This window comes from Furipterus horrens, unplaced genomic scaffold, assembly GCF_987537825.1.
Source record: "Furipterus horrens unplaced genomic scaffold, mFurHor1.1.pri manual_scaffold_1, whole genome shotgun sequence".
In the NCBI taxonomy this organism is placed as follows: domain Eukaryota; kingdom Metazoa; phylum Chordata; class Mammalia; order Chiroptera; family Furipteridae; genus Furipterus; species Furipterus horrens.
The window spans coordinates 214721895-214743619 of NW_028327171.1; the positions used below are offsets into that span (position 1 = coordinate 214721895).

The 21725-nt window shown below is 53.2% G+C and overlaps 1 protein-coding gene across 1 annotated transcript in view; it reads left to right on the forward strand.

Annotated features, from left to right (window-relative positions):
- Nucleotides 1–1135: 1135 nt before the first annotated feature.
- TRPM8 (transient receptor potential cation channel subfamily M member 8) overlaps nt 1136–21725 on the forward strand; it is a 59193-nt gene continuing 38603 nt past the window's right edge. Inside the window, exons 1-9 of the mRNA XM_090269534.1 lie at nt 1136–1252; nt 3873–3946; nt 9044–9200; nt 10854–11031; nt 11297–11469; nt 13664–13838; nt 14983–15050; nt 17162–17359; nt 21408–21510. Of these exons, the coding sequence (XP_090125660.1) occupies nt 1136–1252; nt 3873–3946; nt 9044–9200; nt 10854–11031; nt 11297–11469; nt 13664–13838; nt 14983–15050; nt 17162–17359; nt 21408–21510 (1243 nt within the window). The remainder of the gene's footprint in view (nt 1253–3872; nt 3947–9043; nt 9201–10853; nt 11032–11296; nt 11470–13663; nt 13839–14982; nt 15051–17161; nt 17360–21407; nt 21511–21725) is intronic.

Below are 21725 nucleotides of genomic sequence, written 5' to 3' on the forward strand. Positions count from 1 at the left end.
GGAAGGGGTGCGGGTGTTACTTAGTCATTTAAACAATTCTCTCAGGACACATTTGTACAGGCCTCCTGTGTGCTGTGCCCGGCCTTGGGAATACAGTTCGGAACGAGGGAGATCTGGTCCCTGACCAGCAAGCTGACGGGCCCCAGGGGTCATGACCCCAATCAGGACCATCAGGGCAGGGTGGAGGGTAGGGGGTCACCGGGCCCCCCCCGAGGGGATGATTTCTGGGAGAGCATGATGAGCAAGAGATGACCAGAAGGAGAGGGTCTGGGAAGAGGGTGCCAGACAGCGGGGACCATGTGAGGAGCAGGCCCGTGGGAAGGGGATCAAGTGGCCCAGGGTGAGGGAGGGGTCCCCTGAGAGGGTGTCCCGGGCCCCTGGAGCTTGGTGCCAGGAGGAGACAGGAAGGTGGGGAGACGGGGTGCCCAGGAAGGATGATGGTTTCCTTCTAGAAACTGCGTGGTCACTGTGTCTGTGGACAGCCCAGTGACATGTGGTTCTGTCTGCAGTCTGGAGTGTGGTCTTTGGGAAACAGGGGCAGCGGGCTCCTGCCACATGGGGGGGCGCATCTGAGCATGAGGAGTGGGGAGGGGGTGGCCTGGAGGGGTCTCCACAGCAGCCCAGGCTTCTGTGACCCCTGCCTGAGCCTGGGAGGGTATTGCCCACGGCCCGTCAGAGTCTCAGGAGGACCAGGAGGTGCACGCTGGCCCCCAGGGCCACCTCTACCAGCTGCCAAGGTCCTTCCCCTTCGCCTGCCAGGATCAGGGCCAGATCCCCTCCCCCGCCAACAGCCTCGTCCCCCCGCTGACACCTGGCTGCTAGTTACACTTTGTTCTTAGGCTGCCATGTGCGATGGTCTGTGATGTGCCCCCCGCTGTGGAGCAGGGACCCCAGGACCGCCTGGCTCACGTAGGAGGGACCAGAGACCCACCGAAGGGCTGAGACAAGCTGGGTCCCAGGAATGAGGGGAGGGAGGCGAGAGACGCAGGGGCGGGGTGGCCGGAGAGGGCACCCTGCAGACAGCGGAGCGGAGAGCGTGGAGGGGCAAGGCTTTGTGACCCAGCTTTCAGGGAAGCCCCTTTCCTGCCTGGAACCCCAGCTGAGCCCCTCCCACCCCCGTTCCCCACAGGAGAACATGTCTTTCAAGGGCGCCAGGCTGAGCATGTGGAACAGGAGGAACGGCACGCTGGACAGTACCCGGACGCTGTACTCCAGCGCGTCACGGAGCACGGACGTGTCCTACAGCGAAAGCGTGAGTCCGGGGGGTGCCCAGCCCTCGCCACCTCTACTCCAGGAGGCCTCGCTCCGGCAGTCAGGATCCACTGGGGACGCCCCTGCCCCCCAAAACAGTCCTTCTTTAAAACGATGACATCTCGACACATAGTAGTTTGTCCTGTGGGTTATTTTTGTCAAAGGCAGAAGCATTTTCTTTTCTGTGTTGTTTCTCAAGCCATCCTTTTTTATAAAGGCTCTCACTGCCGCCTGAGTAAATTGTCCAATAATGTGTTTCCTGTCTGACCCTTAAGAAAATGTAGATGCTGCGCTTGGATACTCATTTTAGTGTTCAGTGCCTGGTGGTCTTGCTTGCAGCCCTGTCTGTTCACCTCAGGGACGGTCCTTGGTTCTACGTCCTCGTCTTTAACTCGAAGCCTGGGGTGTCCGTTTGTCCTCACCTGTTCCGAGCTGGTGGCCCTGCTGCCTTCTGGACGCAGAGACACACCCGTCCCTGCTGGTGGGGGAGCTGGCACGGGTGGGGTGCAGGGTGAAGGGTGTCTCCTCTGTGCTGGGCACTGGGTGTTTTCACCTGGTGGTGGTCGCATGGGGACTTGGTGATGCATCGTGACCTGCAGGAGACTCCCTGCCCCTCACTCCCATCCTGGGTATCTAAGGAGGTGCTGGCTCTCAGGCACGGCCCCTGAACCCGTCCACTCTCCACACCTGGGCCCTGGCCCGGTGGGAAATACTCAGGGGACAAGGGACGGAGGCGACCTCTGCCGTGCCCCCCTCCTCCAGCCCTTCTGGATCCGATGCTGGCTCAGGCGGCCATGCCTCGGGGAGATGGGCCGGGCTGGGCCTTTCTCTTGTGGGCTCCAGTGGGCTCCCACCACATCCTGGGTGGACTTCCCACCACCCCTCCTCCATCCCACACCCCTGCCGGTTGTCCCCTCAGAGGTGTGGGCGCCTGTGGGGCGTCTCAGTTCTGGAGGACCCTCTGTGGCCGCTGAGAACACGTGGCTCGAAGTGAGTCCCAGGGGCAATTTTCAGTGACAAAGCCCTTTTTCTCACCACCCTGCCTCCCCACCGATGGGAGGAGCCATTGCTGATGCGTTTCCCTGCTGTGCGGCCTCTGTGTGCGTGCATGCATTCTGGTTTCTAGGTCTGCTCTGGGGAGCAAGGCCGCTCTGGTATATTCTTGCACGTGTGAGCCGGGGCTCCTGGAAACCCCTTGGGTTGAGACTGGGCAGGGGAGGTGAGCTCCCCTCTCAGGGCGTTGGGTTCAACTCACAGGATTTATGGGGAAACTTGTTCAAACGGTCAGAACAGGAGGTTTGAGGAAGCCCATTCTCTGAGGCCTTAGGGTGTACAGGGTGGGGGTGGCGGCAAATGGGGGAGACTGACAGATGCCCCTTGACTTTGTTCCAGGACAGGCACTGCCTGACGCCCGTGTTTGCGGTGCATGTCGGGTGATGGCCTCCCTTTGGCGGGGTGAGGAGTCAGGGCTGACGTGGGGGCCCGCAGCCTGACCTGGGAGGACGGACTTGCACGAAGCTGTCTGAGAACTCGGAGACCAGAGGGAGGTGGCTTTGGGCTGCCAGCCCCTCCTCCCCAGGGCCGGAGGGTCCTCAACCGGACCACCCACGGCTGGGCTTTCGGGGCTTGCAGGTCGTTCAGGGGATAGCCGTCCCTCTCTCTCCACAAGGGACACTTTCTAGGGCTGTGGCTGTCCCAGCAGCGGTGGACAGTGTTTCAGGATGGTCCCACCAGCCCGCTCACCCGCCACCGTGCACATGAGCCCCCAACCCCGGCTTGCCCTTTGCCCACATTCCCTGTCACTTGCTTGTCAATCCTGCTGACCTGGTGGTGTGGTCACTGTGGCATCACCGGCTTTGCCTCTTTCCTGACGGGGCTGAGTTTCTTTCCACACCTGGAGGGGCGTTTGTGTGTCTTCTTTCATTCCGTGCCTGCTCCAGCCCTAACCATTTCCCAGGAGGCCTTCTGTCTTATTCTCAGTGATTTGCAGTTCCCTGTGTATTCCGTTTGCCAGTCCCAAGATTAATACACATTTTGCAAGTCTCCCACTTTGAGGAGAGTAGGCATTTTTGAAGTATTTTTCATCTGTTTCCAAATAGTTGCTTCTGCCAATGAAAGGGGAGTTTTTGGCTTAGACAGTCTTCTGGCTGCTTGTCAGGGTTAGGTCCCGGATGTGGGGTGCCACCTCGCACCTGGGGGGACAGGTACAACTAGGGACAGAGGTTTGGAATATACCTTCTTTTGAAAAGCAAGTGTCAGAGGACTAGAATCTGCAATAATGCTTCATTTATGCAAAACTATTGATAAATGCTTAAATTCCCCCGGTAGCCTCAGAGATGGAAAAACATAATTTATAGGTGCATAATGACATTTAATACAGGGTAAGTCCAAGACATTTTTAGAAAACTCTGCACTTAGGTATAAAAATGTAAACAACTGCCTCTTTTAGAAACCCCTGTGTACTCTTAACAGCAAGAGTGGATGCTGGATGCTATGACTATGTAGTAAGTTCTTAAAAACCTTCAAAGCAGGCCTGGGTCATGTGTAGCTTCATGAGTCACAGCGTGGGGGTGGGGGGGGGATCGATTACTAATGCGTTGTCCAATGTTCTTTCTCCAAAGGAGCTGGTGAATTTTATTCAAGCAAATTTTAAGAAGCGGGAATGTGTCTTCTTTACCAAAGATTCTAAAGCCACGTAAGCAACTCTTTCGCCTCCGTTTTTGCTTCCATGTTCGAACATAAATTACTAACACTCATTTCAACAAACAAACAAATGGTCCCTAGTTCATTATTAAAGTTGTTTCCATCTTTCAATTCTCAGAACTGGGGCCTGAGCAAGAAGAATTTGGCAAGCAGCTCGAAGTTGGTCCCTTAGAGGGAAATCATTTTGTTTTCTCTTTTTAGCTTTGGGGACCGTGGGTAAAGGCTCTAAGAGAGACTGTCACCCCTTCAGCACCCCCACAAGCCTGCGAGCCCACCCGGGGGGCTGTGGCAATGCATGTTGCTGTCTTGTGGCGGCTGGCAGGTGACCCCATGAATGTGCTTGCGTGCAGTCTGATTGGCTCCCTGTCGGGCTGGTGACCTTGGCCCTTCCCGTCTATTTGGTGTTCATCTACTGTGAGTGTCCTGTGTGCTGGGACATCGAGGCTGGGTCACACAAGCTGTGGGAGCCCCAGGGAGGCCTCTGTTGTGTTACCTAGCGCGCGAGTGAGCCCGTGGATTGACTGCGGGTCTGTCCCACAGAAGACGTCCTGACGGACAGTTCAGCCTCCCCTTCCCCTCCTCTTGTCTCTCTCTGCCTTTTCTCTGTTGCCTGCTGGTGATAGAAGGAAGAGTCTAGCTGTGAGCTGGGGGGAGAATTGCTGCTGTAGTTTGTAATTAAAGCACCGCCCCTCTGTTGAGCGGATGCAGGAACAGAACAAGGTGTAAGGTCAAGCCAGAGCAGGGGCATTCGGATCAGCCCAAGTCCAGCCTTGGCCTGGCTGCCTGCTCACTGCATGACCTTGAGACAGTTATTCTCTTTTCTGAACCGATTCTCTTATCCTAAAATGCGAGCCCAGTAGGCCTCATGGGTGTGGTTCGGATTCAGGTGGGTAACACGTAAATACCTACCACAGTGCCCCTGGGCATAAAAGGTTCTTAATAACTGTGCTTTCTCACTTTGTGTGAATTGCAAAATGAGCATCAGAAAAACGAAGACCCTTTTGTCATCGGCATGAACTTACTCATCATGAGTCATGTGACCGAGCATAAGCTCCCTGGGGGTTTCCCTGAGGGGTGTTGCTGTGAACACATTTGTTTAACTGGAACAAAACACAGTTCGGATGCTTTCACTCATTTAGCATTTACTGGGCATCTGCCCTGTCACGGGGACTTCACGTACTTGATGGCTAATTCCACAACTTCCCCTGCAAGGTAGCTGCTAGTGTCATCAGACAGATAAGGTGCATGAGGTCCAGAGGGGTTCAGTATGCTGTTGCCCAAGGTCACACGGCCCGTGGGAGACAGCTGAGGGATTGAACCCGTGGTTTCTGACTGCTAGGTTGGGCGTTCTTGTGCCCCCCCCGCTCCCCGCACTGACTGTATTCACCTTAGTTGCAAATACCTCACTAACCGGCTTAGGTGAAAAGGCATAGTAACAGGACCTCCTGCCTAAAAAACACAGCTCGATTCAGGGCTCATGGCCACCAAGACCCTGTCTCTGTGCACCTGTCGTTTCTGCTATTCTCTGGGCGAGCAGGCTCTTCACAGAGGTAGCAAAATGGTCACATCTTTGGCTCCTGTGTCCCCAACTTGCCACGGGGAGAAGAGGGCCTTGTCCCCAGCGATTCCACTAACACGCCTGTGCTGACGTCCACGGGTCCTACTGGCTGGGCTGGGGTCATGTGTCCGTCTCTGTGCAGATCCCTGGCTGGGGGACGGGCCATGCTGATTGGCCTGGCTTGGGTATCGTGTCCACATGGGCCCAGTGTGGACAGGGATGATTCCTCGAAGGAAACTCTGGGGGCTCCTACTAGCAGAAGCGGAAGTGGATGTGACATAATGGAAACCAAGAGCCGGCCACCTCGTGGTGCTTGCTTACAGCTCGAGTCCGGCCTCAAGTGCAGGGAGATGTGGTGAGCAGTCCCCAGTGTGACAATGCAAGCAGAGGACAGGGACATCTCAGAGTCTTCCAGCTCCCCTCTCAGAGGGGACACAAGATTGGAGACCAAGGTCAAGTTCTATGCTCTTGGAGCTTCCCCTATGTGTAACTTTGATCTCTCCGTAGGTGGTGGGCATACTCTGTTAATCTAAACCACCCATCAGACAAGGGGATCCAGACTATTCCCAGGGAAACTCCGATTTTGTGGCTGCTTGCCACACTCGCCCACGTGGGCTGTCTGAGACTCCCCAGGAGTCCCTGCGGTTGGCTGCCTTGTGCGCTCAGCCCACTTGCTCGTGTCTCTCCACTCTACCCTTTTGCAGATGTTTACTTGTGCAGAGGGATGCTCGCCCATTGCCCCTGCTCCTGGTGCCCCTGAGACATTGCTGCCTGGCCTACGGCTGCCCCTGGGCCCTTGAGGCTGTAGCCCCTGACCGGGCTGGCTCTCCCCACTGCCGGGGCCAGGCCTGGTTCCAGATAGAAAGAAGAAGAAAGTAGCTTCACCACACGTGTTCCGTGCAGTGGGACTTCCTGCCACGACAGGCATATCCTGTATGTCCACTGTCCGGCTCCCTTGTTGCCAGTGTAGCTTTTCAGGGTCCAGACTTGGTCCTGGAGTCAGAACTAGGGGCCCGATGTTGCCCTCTCGACTCCATCTCTCCCATCACGCCAGCCCTCCCCCGGTGTCTGCGCCCCAGGGCCCTCCTGGCCGCTCCTCTGTTTGTAATCAGGTGTCTGTCTCTGGCAGGGCCCCCCACCGCTGTGCCATTCACTAGTGCAGGTTCCTGCTGGGATGCATTTGTTCCTCATTAGAAAATCTCTCTGCTGGGTGATGTTGGTAGTCACCCCGGGCTTCAGAAGCTCTCTGTTAGCAGAAGAGCTCATTGCACGTAGCCCAGCTGAAGTCAGTCCTTCCAGGTGGCAGGATCTTGGCCACCATCGGAACCCATCGGCAGCAGCCAGTTTCTGCTCCTGCTGTATTTTTAGAAGCAGTCACAGGAGATCATATCACTGTGATCATGTTGCAAAACGAAAATGAGATCTACTACCACAGAGATTTTTAGAAGTAAATCTACACTTTGCCGTCTTCCCAATCAGCTCATCTTTGAAGGAGACGCTGAGCACGCAGGCCTCCGTGTGGTCAGGCAGCTGTGTATACTTCAGTCCTTCTTCTGGAAGGCAAGGTACCTCCTTCACAAATGTCGCTGAGGGTGGATGGGGACACAGACTTTTGCAAGAAGACCAGTCCCCGTATTCATCATTCGTTTACTCCTTCATCATTCAGAGGGTATTTGCCGAATGCCCTCACGTGCTGGAAACAGAGAGTGTCAGGTCAACAGAGGCCAGCCAGGAGCAAACCCGAACTGACCTCCTTAGTTTCTCTGCTTGTTGGACCCACCCCTCGTGGGGAATCCTCGCTCCAGGACGCCAGGGACGGCTGTCCAGGCTGTGTGCTGCACAGGGGCGCTGGGGGTCAGTGGGGGTTGGGTCCTGCGCTGGGCCTGCACCCTGGGCAGGCCCCCGTCTGCCAGGGGCTGCCTTTCCTAGTAGGTTTGTGGTAAGAGTGACCGCATGCTTCACTCGGGGACCTGGGACGCTGATCCCACTAGGGCTTGGGCAACAGGGGTGAACTGGCCCAATCAGGACTCCTGCCCACTTGCTGGGGTGGCCCTGCCGCACTCCAGTACTCCTCTGCTGTCTCAGAAAAGGGAGAGCCCTGCCCGTCTGGCTGGTGGCAGTGGCCAAACACGGCTCTCACTCGCCTCCTCTCCAGCCTCTCGGGACAGAACCCTGTTCTCCTTGTCTACCGGCCATCGCCCCCTGGAATCCTTAGCACCCTTCTGAGTCTTGTCTGAACACTGATCGCAGAGGGGACAGGGAGCACCCAGTGGGTGGGCAGGCAGAGAGAAACCGGGAGGAGGGCGAGCAGTGCCCGCCAAGGGGCAGCCGCTTTGGCCACAGTATCGTTGCGTTGTGGCTGTTCATCTCTTTGGAGCACACAGCCCTGGACAGGGGAGCCCAGTAGTCACCGATGTGCTGCTAGTTTTTTTTAATGCATTTTTGCTTCTTTTCTGTTGCCACTTCTGTCGCCACTCCCTGATTGGCATGTACGGCCCCGCCCTGACCTAAAGCCACTGGCCAGAGCATGCGCCATGTGCCAGGCCCGGCTGATGCTTTGCTCAGTCCCAGCCGCCTCAGCCAGCCCGCGAGGAGGGGCTTCTGCTGGGCAGAAGGGGCGTCAGTTTGTTTCTCACTGCGCGCGGCCACGTGTTGGCCCTAGCTGTTCCCCGAGGGCTCCGGCATCGTGAGGGCCGGAATCCCGTCCAGTGAGTCTGTGGTGGCTGTGCAGCACCCCCAAGTCCGACTCGGGGGATTTTCAGTCCGTGTTTGCTGCATGATCGCTGTACATTGGCAGGAAGAAGGGGAAGAGGCTTTACCACTGGCTGCTTGTCTTTCCATCCTCTTCCACTTTGTATCACGCATACGTAACCCTTAACAAATAATTAAGTTTAGTTCTCTTGCCCTTTACATTGGAAGAGCTAGTGTTTATTCATTGCTCAGTGTGAGCTTGTCTAGCCCAAATTATTGAAAGTCTCCCAAGCAGCTGATGTCTGGTACAGAAAAGATGGTCCCTCTAAAGTCTGGAATGCTTTGGGCCCCTGCCAGGGGACCACCTCACTCCAGTGAGTACCGCCCACGGGAAGGAGGGCCCACCTCACTTCAGAAGAGGTTTGCTGGCCGGGCAAACCAGCAGGGTTGGCACTGAGACTCGCTCCGGGCTCCTGCGTGTTATGACCCCTGCAGGAGGCTGAACAAGGGGTCTCCAGATTTATAAGGCTCATTCCGTAATAACGTCACGGCTCCTCGTGCACAGGCCAGACTCCATGCGGGCAGGGGCTCCTCTCCTTGTGACCTGGCTCTCAACACAGGACTAGCCTTCTGGTGGACAGACAGACAGACAACAGGGATGAAACACCAAGAGAGTGTCTCAACAACCAATGGAGATGATGAAAACAGTCTACATAAAACTCAATGGTCCACTCTCTGTGCTAATTTGAGCTAATAATGTGCGGTTGATTTGAAAACACAATGAGCTTAGGTAAGTAGGTTAATGAAATCTGTTCTCTCCATCCGTGCCGTCCCGCGCAGGGAAAACGTATGCAAGTGTGGCTATGCCCAGAGCCACCACATCGAAGGCACACAGGTCAGCGAGAACGAGAAGTGGAATTACAAGAAGCACACCAAGGAGTTTCCGACCGATGCCTTTGGGGATATTCAGTTTGAGACCCTGGGCAAGAAGGGGAAGGTGAGTGCTGGTTTTCTCCTCTCGCTAGCGGCCCCGTAGACCAGAGCATCTCGGGCCCCCCGGCGTTACCTTGAACTGTCTAACAGGGCGGAGGCGGGCGAGCTGGGCGCTCGGTCCAAAGACGATGACAGCGGAAGCCAAACCTCATAAAAGAATAGCAGCAGAGATCTGATCATGGTGCCGTTGTAAAACGAGGGGGTGATGGCTGGCTCCGAACCCGCACCCTGCAGGGGGTCCCGGAACGTCCACCAGAGGCCTGGCCAACACTTTCTGAACTGCCCTGTTTCATGCGGCATTCTTGGGCATGCCTACAGCCCTGACTGAGGTCTACACACCCCTACTGTAGCAGAACCCCTGGGCTGCTCCGACTGAAGCAGAACCCAGAAGCTGTTTAGTTAGGGGCCCGAATGCCCGCCGCCAGAATTATAACTCTCAATACCAGAGTTTAGTGAAAAGAAAAAGAATTGTTTATTTGCACATAGTCCTGCCTCCCCCTCCCAGACCTGGCCAGTCTTAGGATAAGTCAGAAACACCGTTTCCCTACTTCCTAGGCACAGTTCAGCTTTACCAGTAGCTGCCAATCACTCAGTTCTGATTGGGGAGGTCCTTTCTGTGCTGTGGTGCCCTCCAGCTCCCAGTGCAGACCTGTCTGGATTCTCAGCCTCCTTGTAAACTGCCTTCTTCCTACAAACCCCATGGACCTCCTCTCCTCAAAACTGCATGGCGAGAGCCTTCTAAAGCAGCCTGGAGGCCTCCCTTAAAGCAGCCTGGAGAACCCCTTCCTCTAAGCCACATGGAGAGAGCGCGTGCCAGCTAAAATGTCCACAGCTGCTTATATATCCCTGACTGCGTCCTCTGACGCAGTGGGTGTTGCAAGCAGTTCTGACCATTCACAGAACCTTATGCAGGCTCTGTAGGCTCCTTCCGTACCACCCCACAGTCCAAGACCCCTCCCATCTTCCTTGGAAGTTTCAAAGCGGATCTTTGTGCAACAAAGTTTCCAGCCACCAGCTCCAGGCATGCAAGGCATCCTGAAAGCTGCTTCCTTTTCCCCATCTCCCAGACGCAAACCCTGGAGTTTGTTTTGGACTCCCCTGTTTCTGTAACACTAATGCACCCCACGCAGTAGGCTCTTTCATGGGGTTTTGGCGAGCAGCGTCTCCTTAAATCCCCTGTGCCCTCCGTCTTGGGACGGAACCATTCACAGGCGGCCAGAAGCCGGCTCCCTGACCCCATATACCCCCAGGCCCTGTCGTGGCAGCCCGGTTCCCAGGCTCTGGGCCCTGCGACAGGCCAGCAGGACTCCCCTCTCTCTAGTCCTGCAGCCCTCTCTCCTTCCCTCGGCCTTGTCCCTCCTTCTGTGGTCATATCTACCACCGGAGGGCGCCCCAAAACATAACGTGAACCCCAACCTGTGTCTGCTCCAAGGAAAACATGGCACAGGGGCCCCGCCACCTTTCAGATGAAGTCCCAGGTTCTCCAGCTGGCTTGCAGGGCCCTGGGGTGGCGCCCACGCCCCCAGGCTACTGCTCTCCTCCCACGTCCCCATGCGACCCTCCTTCCTGGTCCCCGGAGGAGCAAGGGAGCCCGCTGAGCAAGCCCCGGTGGTTGGGAGAACACGCAGCGACCTGACGCTTCCCCTCGTCCCCACAGTATATCCGCCTGTCCTGTGACACCGACCCCGAAATTCTCTACGAGCTGCTGACCCAGCACTGGCACCTGAAAACGCCCAACCTGGTCATCTCCGTCACCGGCAGCGCCAAGAACTTCGCCTTGAAGCCGCGCATGCGCAAGATCTTCAGCCGCCTGATCTACATCGCACAGTCCAAGGGTGCGCGGTCCCTGCGGGGTGTCGCGCCGTCCCCGTCCCCGTCCCCGCTGGGTGCGCACGGCCTTCGCGGGCAGAACGTGATTCTCACGCGCAGTCTGTGCGCACAGCCCAGATGCTCCAGACCTAGATGGTTCATCCCGCTCCTGTGAAAAGCGGGATCCTCCAGCGGGTGGCCTGGGCTCTCTGGCAGGTGGGGTGGGGGTGGGGGGCGGGGTAGGGTACCCTGCTCAGCGCGCGCTGAGCGCTTGCTCCCCGTCCTGCGCAGGCGCTTGGATTCTCACGGGTGGCACCCATTACGGCCTGATGAAGTTCATCGGGGAGGTGGTGAGGGACAACACCATCAGCAGGAGCTCAGAGGAGAACATCGTGGCCATTGGCATCGCGGCCTGGGGCATGGTCTCCAACAGGGACACCCTCATCAGGAACTGTGATGTTGAGGTGCGGGCGGCTGGCTGGGGGAGGGGCGTGGGAAGACCCTGGCTGGGGGAGGAATGCAGTGAACCCGCAGCAAAGTCTGAATGTGCAGCGAAGGTCTTTGGGAGCTCAGGCATCCAGAACAAGGCCGACATAACCAAAGGACTCCTGGGACGGCGTGGCCAATGCATGTGTTTGGTTCTTTAAGGCCTGTTCCCAGCGAATCGTGTTAGAGTCCGGTGCTTTGTTCTCGAAACCCAGGACCTGAATCCATCACAAGAGGCTCAGGCCTGGCTACCGTACCTTATTTCTTGGAATTGAAGTCAGTGATATGGCCCCTGGTTAATTTGGTTGTAAGGGGGCTATGAGGCACCCCCTGCCCCGACGTTTCCTATGAACACATTTAGAGTCATGTGACCAAATGTGCATGTCATGCTTGCATACAAGATGGACACATGAGGTTCTGTTTCAAGTGGGGAACCTTGAGGACCCCCTTAAGCAGCAGGTGTTCTCAACGAGGAAGCTTTGGGCCAGATGCACAGAAATCCCAACTGAACCTTTCATTGGGACTCCTGAGAAGTTCAGGTCATAAGTATTCAGAATGTGGGGAATTACTGTGTTTCGTTTTTTATTTTTAAAAATTATTTTACTTTTGTGTCTGTTGGCGTCTTTGAGGTTACTACCGGGCAGAGGAGAGTGGGGAGGCGTTTCCTGAGCACCTGCCAGGAGGTGCATGGTGCGGAGGGTGGAGGATGGGTTTTGGGGACAGGGAGGGCTGGGGAACAGTCACCACTCCTTTTCCAGCTGCATAGTCTTCAGAGCGATTCCTTCTCTGGATTTTTATAATAATTAACTCTTGTATTGTTACGGGATAAATGAATTGAATAGTAGCTCTTATTGTTATTACCAGGTACTCAGCCAGGGATGGAAAAAGGATTTCCCATCAAATTCCAACTTTAGGAGGACCGTGGCCTGAGGGAGGATGTGGGGACAGTGGCAGGCTGGGTGGGAAAGCGTGTCATCTCTTAGCGATGTTTGTCCTGGGCATGGGAGTCACCCTATCCTCGCGGCGGGCACATTGCTTATATGAATTCATAGAATCATGAAACAACAGCAACAAAAGAATTCAGTGTTTCCCTGGTGGCAGTGTGGAGGGCCCGTTCTCTGTCAACGTGCACAACTTGCAGTGAATACAGAGACATTAACCAGAGTGTTCTACTCACTTGGAAATGAAGAACCAAACAGATAGCTTTCCTGTTCAATAACTATTGGCTCAAAAATAACCTTTCAGAAACAATCGCAGATCACTTGGCACCGAAGAGGAAAACGTTCTCTATTAAGACTAATGATAGGTGGGCCACGCTGCGCTCACAGTGAAACGTGTAGTCGTATATCTTTATTACTCAAGAAACAAAGGAAATAATCCAACAATAATAGTAGCTAACATTTATTTAATAGCACTTACTATGCGTTGGGTTTCATTCTAAATATTTTACTTCTATTAACTCATTTAATCTTCCCAACAGTCCTAGGAGTTAAGTACCACTCACTCGGATGAGGAAACTGAGGCACAGAAAAAGTAAGAAACTTCCTTAACTCATCCCGCTAGTAAGTGGGAGAGCCATGGTTCATGGTCTTTTAACCACCACAATATTCAAATTAATAGTCTTGAAAATAATAACACCAACAAAGTTAAGAAGAGTAGGAGGAAGCAACTAATAAGTAATCAGAACTAAATCAGTTAGAAAAAGTGACAAAGAATAGACATATTCTTTAGTCTCTGAAATAATTTTAACAATTTAAGTAACAAATAGAACCCATAAACCAAATATAATAACAAATATTGAGAAAAATTGTGTGGTGGCTACATATATGTATGTGTGTATACGTATGTGCTCTCCTGAATGCCGTCAGTTTCGATGAATTCATTCAAAAGAGCACAGGTGATGGGACAAGAGCTGGGTTGGGAATCTGATCCTTGTACTGTCACTTGTGTGACAATAGGTAAGTGACCCAACCATTTCAAACCTTCGCTTGTCGTACTAAAATGAAGGCCTGTACTGAACATCTCTAAGACATTCTGGACTTTGCAATCTGGGAGGAGGCGTCAATATAGCCGAACCCAAAAGTTTAGCCATCGTAGGGACATATGAAAATGTCATTGCGCATCTTGGCCAACAAGCAGGATCTCAAAGACGAGTGTCTGTGTGCTTTTCAGGGCTGCTTCTCAGCGCAGTACATCATGGACGACTTCAAGAGAGACCCTCTGTACATCCTGGACAACAACCACACGCACCTGCTGCTGGTGGACAACGGCTGCCACGGCCACCCCGCGGTGGAGGCGAAGCTCCGGAACCAGCTGGAGAAGTACATCTCCGAGCGCACTATCCAAGGTGAGCATGTAGGGAGAGGGCCGTCGGACACACGTGATAACCGGAGCGGCCGCAGCAGCCCCAACAATAGCGGCCCGTTACGGAGCAAAGCGTGGGGAACCCGCCCGGTTAGGTGTCCTGTTGCCGAAGAGGCGCTGTTATGTCTCTTCTCTCTTTAACACACGAGGAGCGCTTTGCCGGGGTCACTGTGATAGGTACCTTTGACCATGCTGGAGCGATGGCCACGGCTGCCCGGTCCCACTCCGGTCTGTCAGAGGGAAGGCCTGCTGTCTCTTCTGCTGCTAGACAGCACTTCGGGACATGTCAGATCCGTGACGGCACATGAGCTTATGCAGCAGTGCAGTTAGCTAGTGCGGAAGTGACAAAGGCCAGCCCGCCAGTTCAGCAGTTGAGTGGTTTGCTTCTTTGACCCCTGACTACTTCTAACTAATAGAACCACCTCGTCAGGGGGAGAAGCGCAGCTGGATGAAAGCCTGTGTTTGCCGTGGGCAGTGACACTCTCTCCTCCTGCTGTTGAGACGCGTGCTGTTGTGGAACCAGATCGCTCATGAGGTAGCGACAGACTCCGTGACAGGGGCCTGTTGGAGACGTTCTCGCCCTCCCACTTTCACCAGTGGGACGTACAGGGCGGAAGACATGTCTCCCTGCAGCGCTCTCCGCTGAAGGATGCATAGTTACGCAAGTTTTCACCCGCTCAGGAAAGCATAGGATTATGCAAACAAGTGAATTATTGTGAGGATAAACTTGAACCTGGCCTAATAGGTGTTAGCGAAAGTACATTCTTTATTGACTTGCATTTTCAATACCAGTGACAAGTGGCAGCATGACCTGTGTCATGTGGTGAGGGGTTTGGGACACAAAGACATATCCATAGTGTGGTAGGAGCAAAGGGTCACGTCTGTGAGGCTCGCATGCTGGGTTCACAGCGCAGAAGCTCTCGGTCCTGCTCTTCCTCGAGGTAGGTGAGTCTGTTTTTAAAAGAAAGAATTGGCGTAGTTTATTTGGTTAAAAATATTTTTGTATGTATATCATTATTTTCAGATGTGGGGTACATGGTCATTAAGAATTTAGCAAATAGATGATTTCACATTGAGTGCGTATTTCTAATGAGCCCACAATAAGTTTTGCCTTTCATGTTTTATAGATTCCAACTATGGTGGCAAGATCCCCATTGTGTGTTTTGCCCAAGGAGGTGGAAGGGAGACTTTGAAGGTGAGTCTTGGTTTGGTTTTTGAGAGGCGCGGTTAACAAGCTTACTCATCAAGTTTGTATTTTCAGGGTCATGGGGCTCACCTACTCTAACCTCAGGGAGCTAGTGTTTCCCCACCACACAGCGCTTCCCTGGCAGGCTGACGGTGTTTCCCAGCTAAGATTTAGGGAGAGAATTTGAAATGACACGGATGGCCTGACCGCTCATTGTTGGCTTTGGCCAATAGCCAGCAACCTGCCAAAGAGAAGGGCTCATGTTGACTCCTGAGACTTAAGGATCACAATCAGCGTGTGTCTGCACACCACCTCATCTGTGTGACAAGCTGTGACACACAGATTGCCCCCAGTTGCTGTTCCCAGACCCCCGAGAGCCCACGCAGTGGGCCTTCTACATGAAGGAATCTGAAACCCAAAGAGATTTGGAGATTATACAAAGCTCCTTGAATGATTCCGCCCCTGCAGTGTTGAGCAGATGAGCAAGAATTCTGCTTCCCTCCTCCTGCTTGTGGACTTGCTATCACTGAGTTCATCTGGCCCGTAGCCAGCCTTCTGTTTGACATCTTAGAAGGTGTTAGTGTGATGGCGGGTTAGTCAGCACTCGAAGGCACATCATCGCTTTCATGGTCTCATCTTTCTAGGAATAGGACGTGATAAGAAAGAAATTTTAACTCCCTCTCTTCGTTAATTTCCACGTTGACTTGCAAATCACTTCATTTTCCCCAACCCCTAAATTATAGACCTCTGACGCCCTTGACCCCTCCCCCCTCTTTACCACAGTAGCCCTTACAGTTACAAGTGATTTCTGGCAGTTATTTGGAATTTTATAATCTAGCACTTCTCTTTGTTTATTCCTTTTCCTAATAATGATGGTTTTCAGTCATTCATGCATTCATTCCTGCATTCACTTATTCGTGTATAGGTATTTATTGAGCACCTGTTACGAGATGGACTAATGAGACCATTGTTAAATTAAAATAGAGATTTTTTTCAATGTGAAATCATCAGTGTAGGAATGCTTGAAGAAGCAGCGGCCGCATACAAGAGGAAGAGAAAGTCACTTAAGACGGTTACATTTATTGTTGCTTTCTGAGGTTTTAGATTTAGAGTTCAGATTTCCAGAGAGCTGCTGCAGGCCTGGAGTGCGGCATTTCTATAGCCTTTTCCAGAAATGTCAGCTCAGTCAGTACACAGCCCAGGACTCAGAGCACAGGAGAGAGGAGGGGAGGAGGGAGAATGGCCGCGGAGCATCCCTTCAGCTCTCTGTCCCCTCCCCTCTCAGGGCCTCTTCATCACCCCATTCCCACCCAGCACAGCCCTGACAACCCACCCTGAGTTCAGGTAGTGGGGCGAGGGTGGCACCCTAGCCTGGTCGGGGAGTCAACCCTCCGCTTGCTCTGATGAAGGGACCACACACTTCACGGGCAACGTCTTCCCTAAGGCAAGTGTCGAGTCTCGGCCAAAGGAAGGGGCTTCACAGTGTCTCTGTACCTGATTCACTTGGTCTTGGCACCAAGGGATTATGATTCTTATACCTGATTCTCTTATGCCGGCCTCTGGGGCCTTTATACAGGACGTAAAAGTGTGGTAGGTGTGTATCCAGGAAGCAAAGATACTTCTTTTCTCTTTTAATTAAAGGGACAAAGAAAATTATTCGAGAAGGGAAATATGAGTCTACATAATACAAACTATGTGGCCGCTGCTTTGAAGGTGTTTTCACAGCCAAGATTATGGCTACTGTTAACCCTCGTCAGAGAAGTGAGCAGTGACAATGGTGGATGTTGTCTTAAGAGCTGTCACTCAGATCCATGGTGTAATGATAGGCTTTGTACTTAGGGATATTTTCAAGCAGCTACTTATGGAAAACTTGAGTTTTCCGTGTTATGGGATCGGTGTTAGCACAGGATGTAACGCGCCCGGCTCCCATTACTCATTCATAAAGCACTGGCTGGCATTTGGTTTGCTTCTGATGGAAAATGAAACCCCAAAGGGACACGTGCAGGGAGGATGTGTCCATGCATTTGGTGACCCACCTTGACTTAGAACCTTGGTCCTGAGCCGGGATTGGGTCATCGTAAGTGTCTCTTCCATCTGCGGCTCTGTCTCCCCTCTCCCAGGCCATCAACGCCTCCATCAAAAGTAAAATCCCCTGCGTGGTGGTGGAAGGCTCGGGGCAGATCGCCGATGTGATCGCCAGCCTGGCGGAGCTGGAGGACGCGCCCACGTCTTCCGTCGTCAAGGAGAAGTTGGTGCGCTTCTTGCCCCGCACGGTGTCCCGGCTGCCGGAGGAGGAGACCGAGAGCTGGATCAAATGGGTGGGTTGTGGGGGAGACTTCGGAGGGCTAAGAACAGGGAAGCCAAGGTTGTGGGGAGGGAGGACAGATGGCAGCCGTGGGAGTTTAATGCCCTCTCAGTGACTTGGAAACTGTGCTCCGCCCCAAACCAGTCTCTTGGTGGAGACAGAAGCTCCGCCAAGAGAAATGACTCCCCAAGTTCCTGACCTCAAGTGGGTAGCATACGGGGCTCAGCCTTGGGCCTGTCTGTTTGCAAAGCTGGGAATCCTTTTATGCCTCTATATCAAATGCCAGATGCGTTTTGTACAGAGCTGTGGTGGGGAAGAAAGAGATCTCTGTTAAGGGTGTTTTAGAAATGCAGATTCCAGAATGAGTCAGCCTGGATCCCGTGGCCCAGAGAAGCTGTTACTGCAGAATAATTGTCTTTCTGAATTAACTGGCCGCGATTTATTCAGGATTCTCTCACCCTCCTCGTTAGATCATGTAAGAAATGTGGCCTTGTTGGAATATCTGTTATGCTTCTTATTGCTCAGCCTATAGGAGTATTTTAATAGAGTGCTATGCTCTTCTTGCTTCCCTCTTGGTTTTATGACGGCTGTCAACTGGAAACGGCTTTCATTTCCCCGGCTGCTCGCACGGACGTCTGCGGGTACATTCACGTCAGCTCGTTCGAAGGTGGCCTTTGTAGGATCCCGAGCCTGCCTTTGGAAATGTTCCCATAAAGGAAATGACAGCGAGAGTTATTTTAATCAATCAGAGAGCTCGTTTTATCCCAAGAGCCGAAGGTTGGATTTAATATAAATAATAAGAAAATATCCTTGGATTAGATTGGCATTTCAAACAGTATCTGGTTGTGGAAGAGCCTCGAAACATCAGGTTTAGCAAACTGAAATCTCGGACTCCTGAAGATAATCTTGCTCTGGCAGCCTTGTAAATCATGAGCAAAGTCAACCCAGCCTTCTAGGCTGCCAGGGACTTGTAGTAAATTAGCAGCTCGTGGGGCCCGCTGGCCTTGTCTGGCTTCAGAAACTAGCAGTCAGTGGTGACCCTGGTGAGCGTAGTGGGACCAGGAGGCATGTCCTTTCTGACATAAGCCTTGTTGTCTAAAGCTCAGGACTTAGAAACATGGATGCGTCTTCTGTAGCTGAGAGTCAGTGTTGAGCTGATGTTCCTACTTGTGATTCTGCATTTTGCAGATTTTCCTGCAAAAAGATAAAGCTGGGATTTTCTTGTGTTTTGGCCAAGTCCCGTCTGGAGACAGACACAAGGCTCAGATGAAAAGAGATCAAACTGTCATCAGCTTCATTGATGACGAAGGCAAAGATGAACGATGTGGCTCAGGGGTGCGGCCATGATGCCTCTTTATGCTGAGCCCCAGAACAAGGCTGATGATGACTCCACCCAGACAGAAGCCGGAGCACCAGCACCCTGCAAGGAAAGGATCCTGACAGAGAAGCAGGCGGGGGCGGGCCGGACAAGGCCCAGTCCCCGCCCCCCATCGGAGGTGTGATGTCGCTCCCCCATCTTGGGCAGGAGGCGCAGGGGTGGAGAGAATTCAGGGGCCTAGTTCTGATGGAGCTCCCTCTGCGTGGAAATGTGTGATGAGGAGACAGAGTCATGTTCACTTCTCCACGTATTCAGACCTGAACAGTCGGAGTCATGCCAAACACATCCACCTAACAGTGCCAAAGAGTAAATATCTACGTCAGACTGTGTGTTGAGTGCCATGTTCAAGATAATTTCCTGTGATGGATGGAAGAAACTCAGTTGTCAGTTTCAGGATCCCCACGGAGGAGGGCACAGACGACTCTTAAATTGCCCACCAAAGATGGCCCTGGGTCCGTCCCTGCGACTTTCCTCCTCGTCGTCACGCAGGCTGGCTTGTAGGGTCTAGACCAGGATGTCCCAAGGGCCGTGCCGCCTAAAGGGTCCCCACACCCTTAATGAAGGACTTTGATTTCTTCCTCAAGGCATAAATCACCGGACTCGGGCTAACACTCAGGCACTGTTCACTTTGTGCGATTATGTTATCCTTTCTGGGATTCATCTCTAATTCATATTCATCTGCTATGCTAAATACATCATAATTGTACCCCTGTCAGGCAGGAGCCATATGTCAACAATGACAATTACCTGGACTCTTCATTATGTACTCCTGTGGGCTTTTGCAGCTGGTGCAGATTTCCCAAAAGAACATGCTCAGGAGTGGAATTATTAACTAACGAATGTATACATTCAGTCAGATATTAATGAAGCAACCTTCCCAGCTAATTGTGGGTGCCGTCAGTAATTGTGTGTACAACCAGCTCCGAAACCTGAATTCACAGTTCCTCCATCTCTCCAGGGGACCCCGAATTTCCCGGGAACCACGCCCTCCATGCCTATCAGTAAGACTTACTCCCCTTTCACCTACCCCCCACTTCTTAAGAACTTGACCCTTCTTCATCTCCTCGTCCATTAGCCAGCCTAGCTGTCAGCCATTGCTTCATTTCAAACTCGTTGCTTTATTGAATTGGTCTTTACCGAGCACATGCTATCCCGGGTGCTGGGACAGGCATTTCGGAGAGCAGAGGGTACCCCCACAGCAGAAAGGGCCTTGGGCTCAGAGAGAAAACAGACATCGGAAAGCTTGGTTGAGTGATCACAGCGGGGCCATTGTACAATTTCAAACTGAATGGGCATTCTGAGGGTGGGCCGCGTGGATTCCCAAGGGTTTAAGCCTTTCAGGCCTCCCGGAGGGGCTGTAAGATCGCGTCCAGGGTAGAAGCCGTGGGTGGAAGCTGGCGCATTCATTAGGGGTCAGAGGGGAGCTCAGTGAACGCTGTTTCGGGGGCTGGGTCTTGTTCAGGTGAAACAGGGAGTCACTGTTTCAGGAAAGCTCAGAGCCATTGCAGGGGACGCGGGGGGGGGGGGGGGACAGGATTGGAGGAGGCAAGAGTGCGTGGGGGAGGGGAGGTGCCCCCCGCCCCCCGCCTCGGGGCTGTCTCTGGGTCCCCTGGGTTTGCTCTGTGCCCATATGCTCCTCTCCTTCTTCCTTTTCACTTCTAAGGAAAAGATGTGTGAGCCCCTCTGTGCTGCCCTCTCCCACGTGTACCCCAGAATCCTGGGGCCTGGACCCCTCACCCTGTGTCGTTCCTTCTGCCGGAACAGAGGCTTTCCCTGCGCGCGCCGCCCCACCACGCCCTCCGTCAGACCCCCCACGGCGTGTGTTTCCCTGCAGCGTTCCTTTATTTCCTGTCGCCCCTGGATGCCACGTCTTCTGAACGTCCCCGTCCAGCACCAGGAAGCCGCAGCCTCAAAGGTCACCTCCTGAAGTCCAAATCCAGGGGTCCTTCCCACTGACCCGAGACTGCCCTCCTCCGCCCAGCCTGCGCCCCGTCACTCCAGGCCCTCGTTCCCAAATGGTGCCAGGAACCCCTCCTCCCCCGCCTCCAACTCAGAAGCTGAATCCAGACTCGCTTTCTCCTCCGGAAGCAGCGCTTCCTCGCCACGTTCCTGCCAAGCTCGTCAGCGCCCGGGACCTTGGACTTAGGGGGGACTCTGCCTGTCCTCCAGTTCTTTGGTTTAAAAAAAAGTTTGACAATTCAGCATTACAGAAAAATCACCAAGGACGATAGAGCAAATCCCTTCTCTCTCTGTCCAAGCACCGACGCCTCTTGGCCCTTGTTCACAAGAACCTTGCCTTCCTGGAGTCAAAGCCCGTATTACACGATCTCTGTGGTTTCCTGTTGTCCTTTCCTTATTTATTCACGCATTCAACACCTGAGCACCATGTGCCAGGCTTGGTCACGCACGCACACACACAACCCCCCCCCCCCCCATGGCCGGTGGGTCCCTCGGCTTTCTGATACGTGTGCCCTTGTACAGCCGTGATTCTCATGGTGGTCACAGACTTCTTACTCCAATTTAGAAATTAGACTCTGTGGGTGAGGGAAGGAGGTCTGGAGCTTCCCTGTAGATGGTGTTTTAAAAAAAGTGGAATAAAAGATTTCTCACCAAAAGAATGAACCCGATGCTCCCGACATCAAAAACCAGTGGGCTGACAACTCTGTTCTTTAAATGTTGCCAGCTCAAAGAAATTCTCGAAAGTTCTCACCTGTTAACCGTCATTAAAATGGAAGAAGCTGGGGACGAAATTGTGAGCAGTGCCATTTCCTACGCTTTGTACAAAGGTGAGTAAAAGCAGCTGCCCTGGGAGAGGCAGCTTTGCGTGGCTTTCCGTGACGTGCATTTACTTTTTAAGTGGCTTTATTGGAATGCAATCTTGCACTTAATTTTGATTACTATAAGCTCGGAAGCCAGAATAACTGCTGTTGACTGGCTGAGTTAAAGCTCCTTGGTGATATGTTTTTAATAGAACAAACGTTTTTATGTCATGAAAGTACTG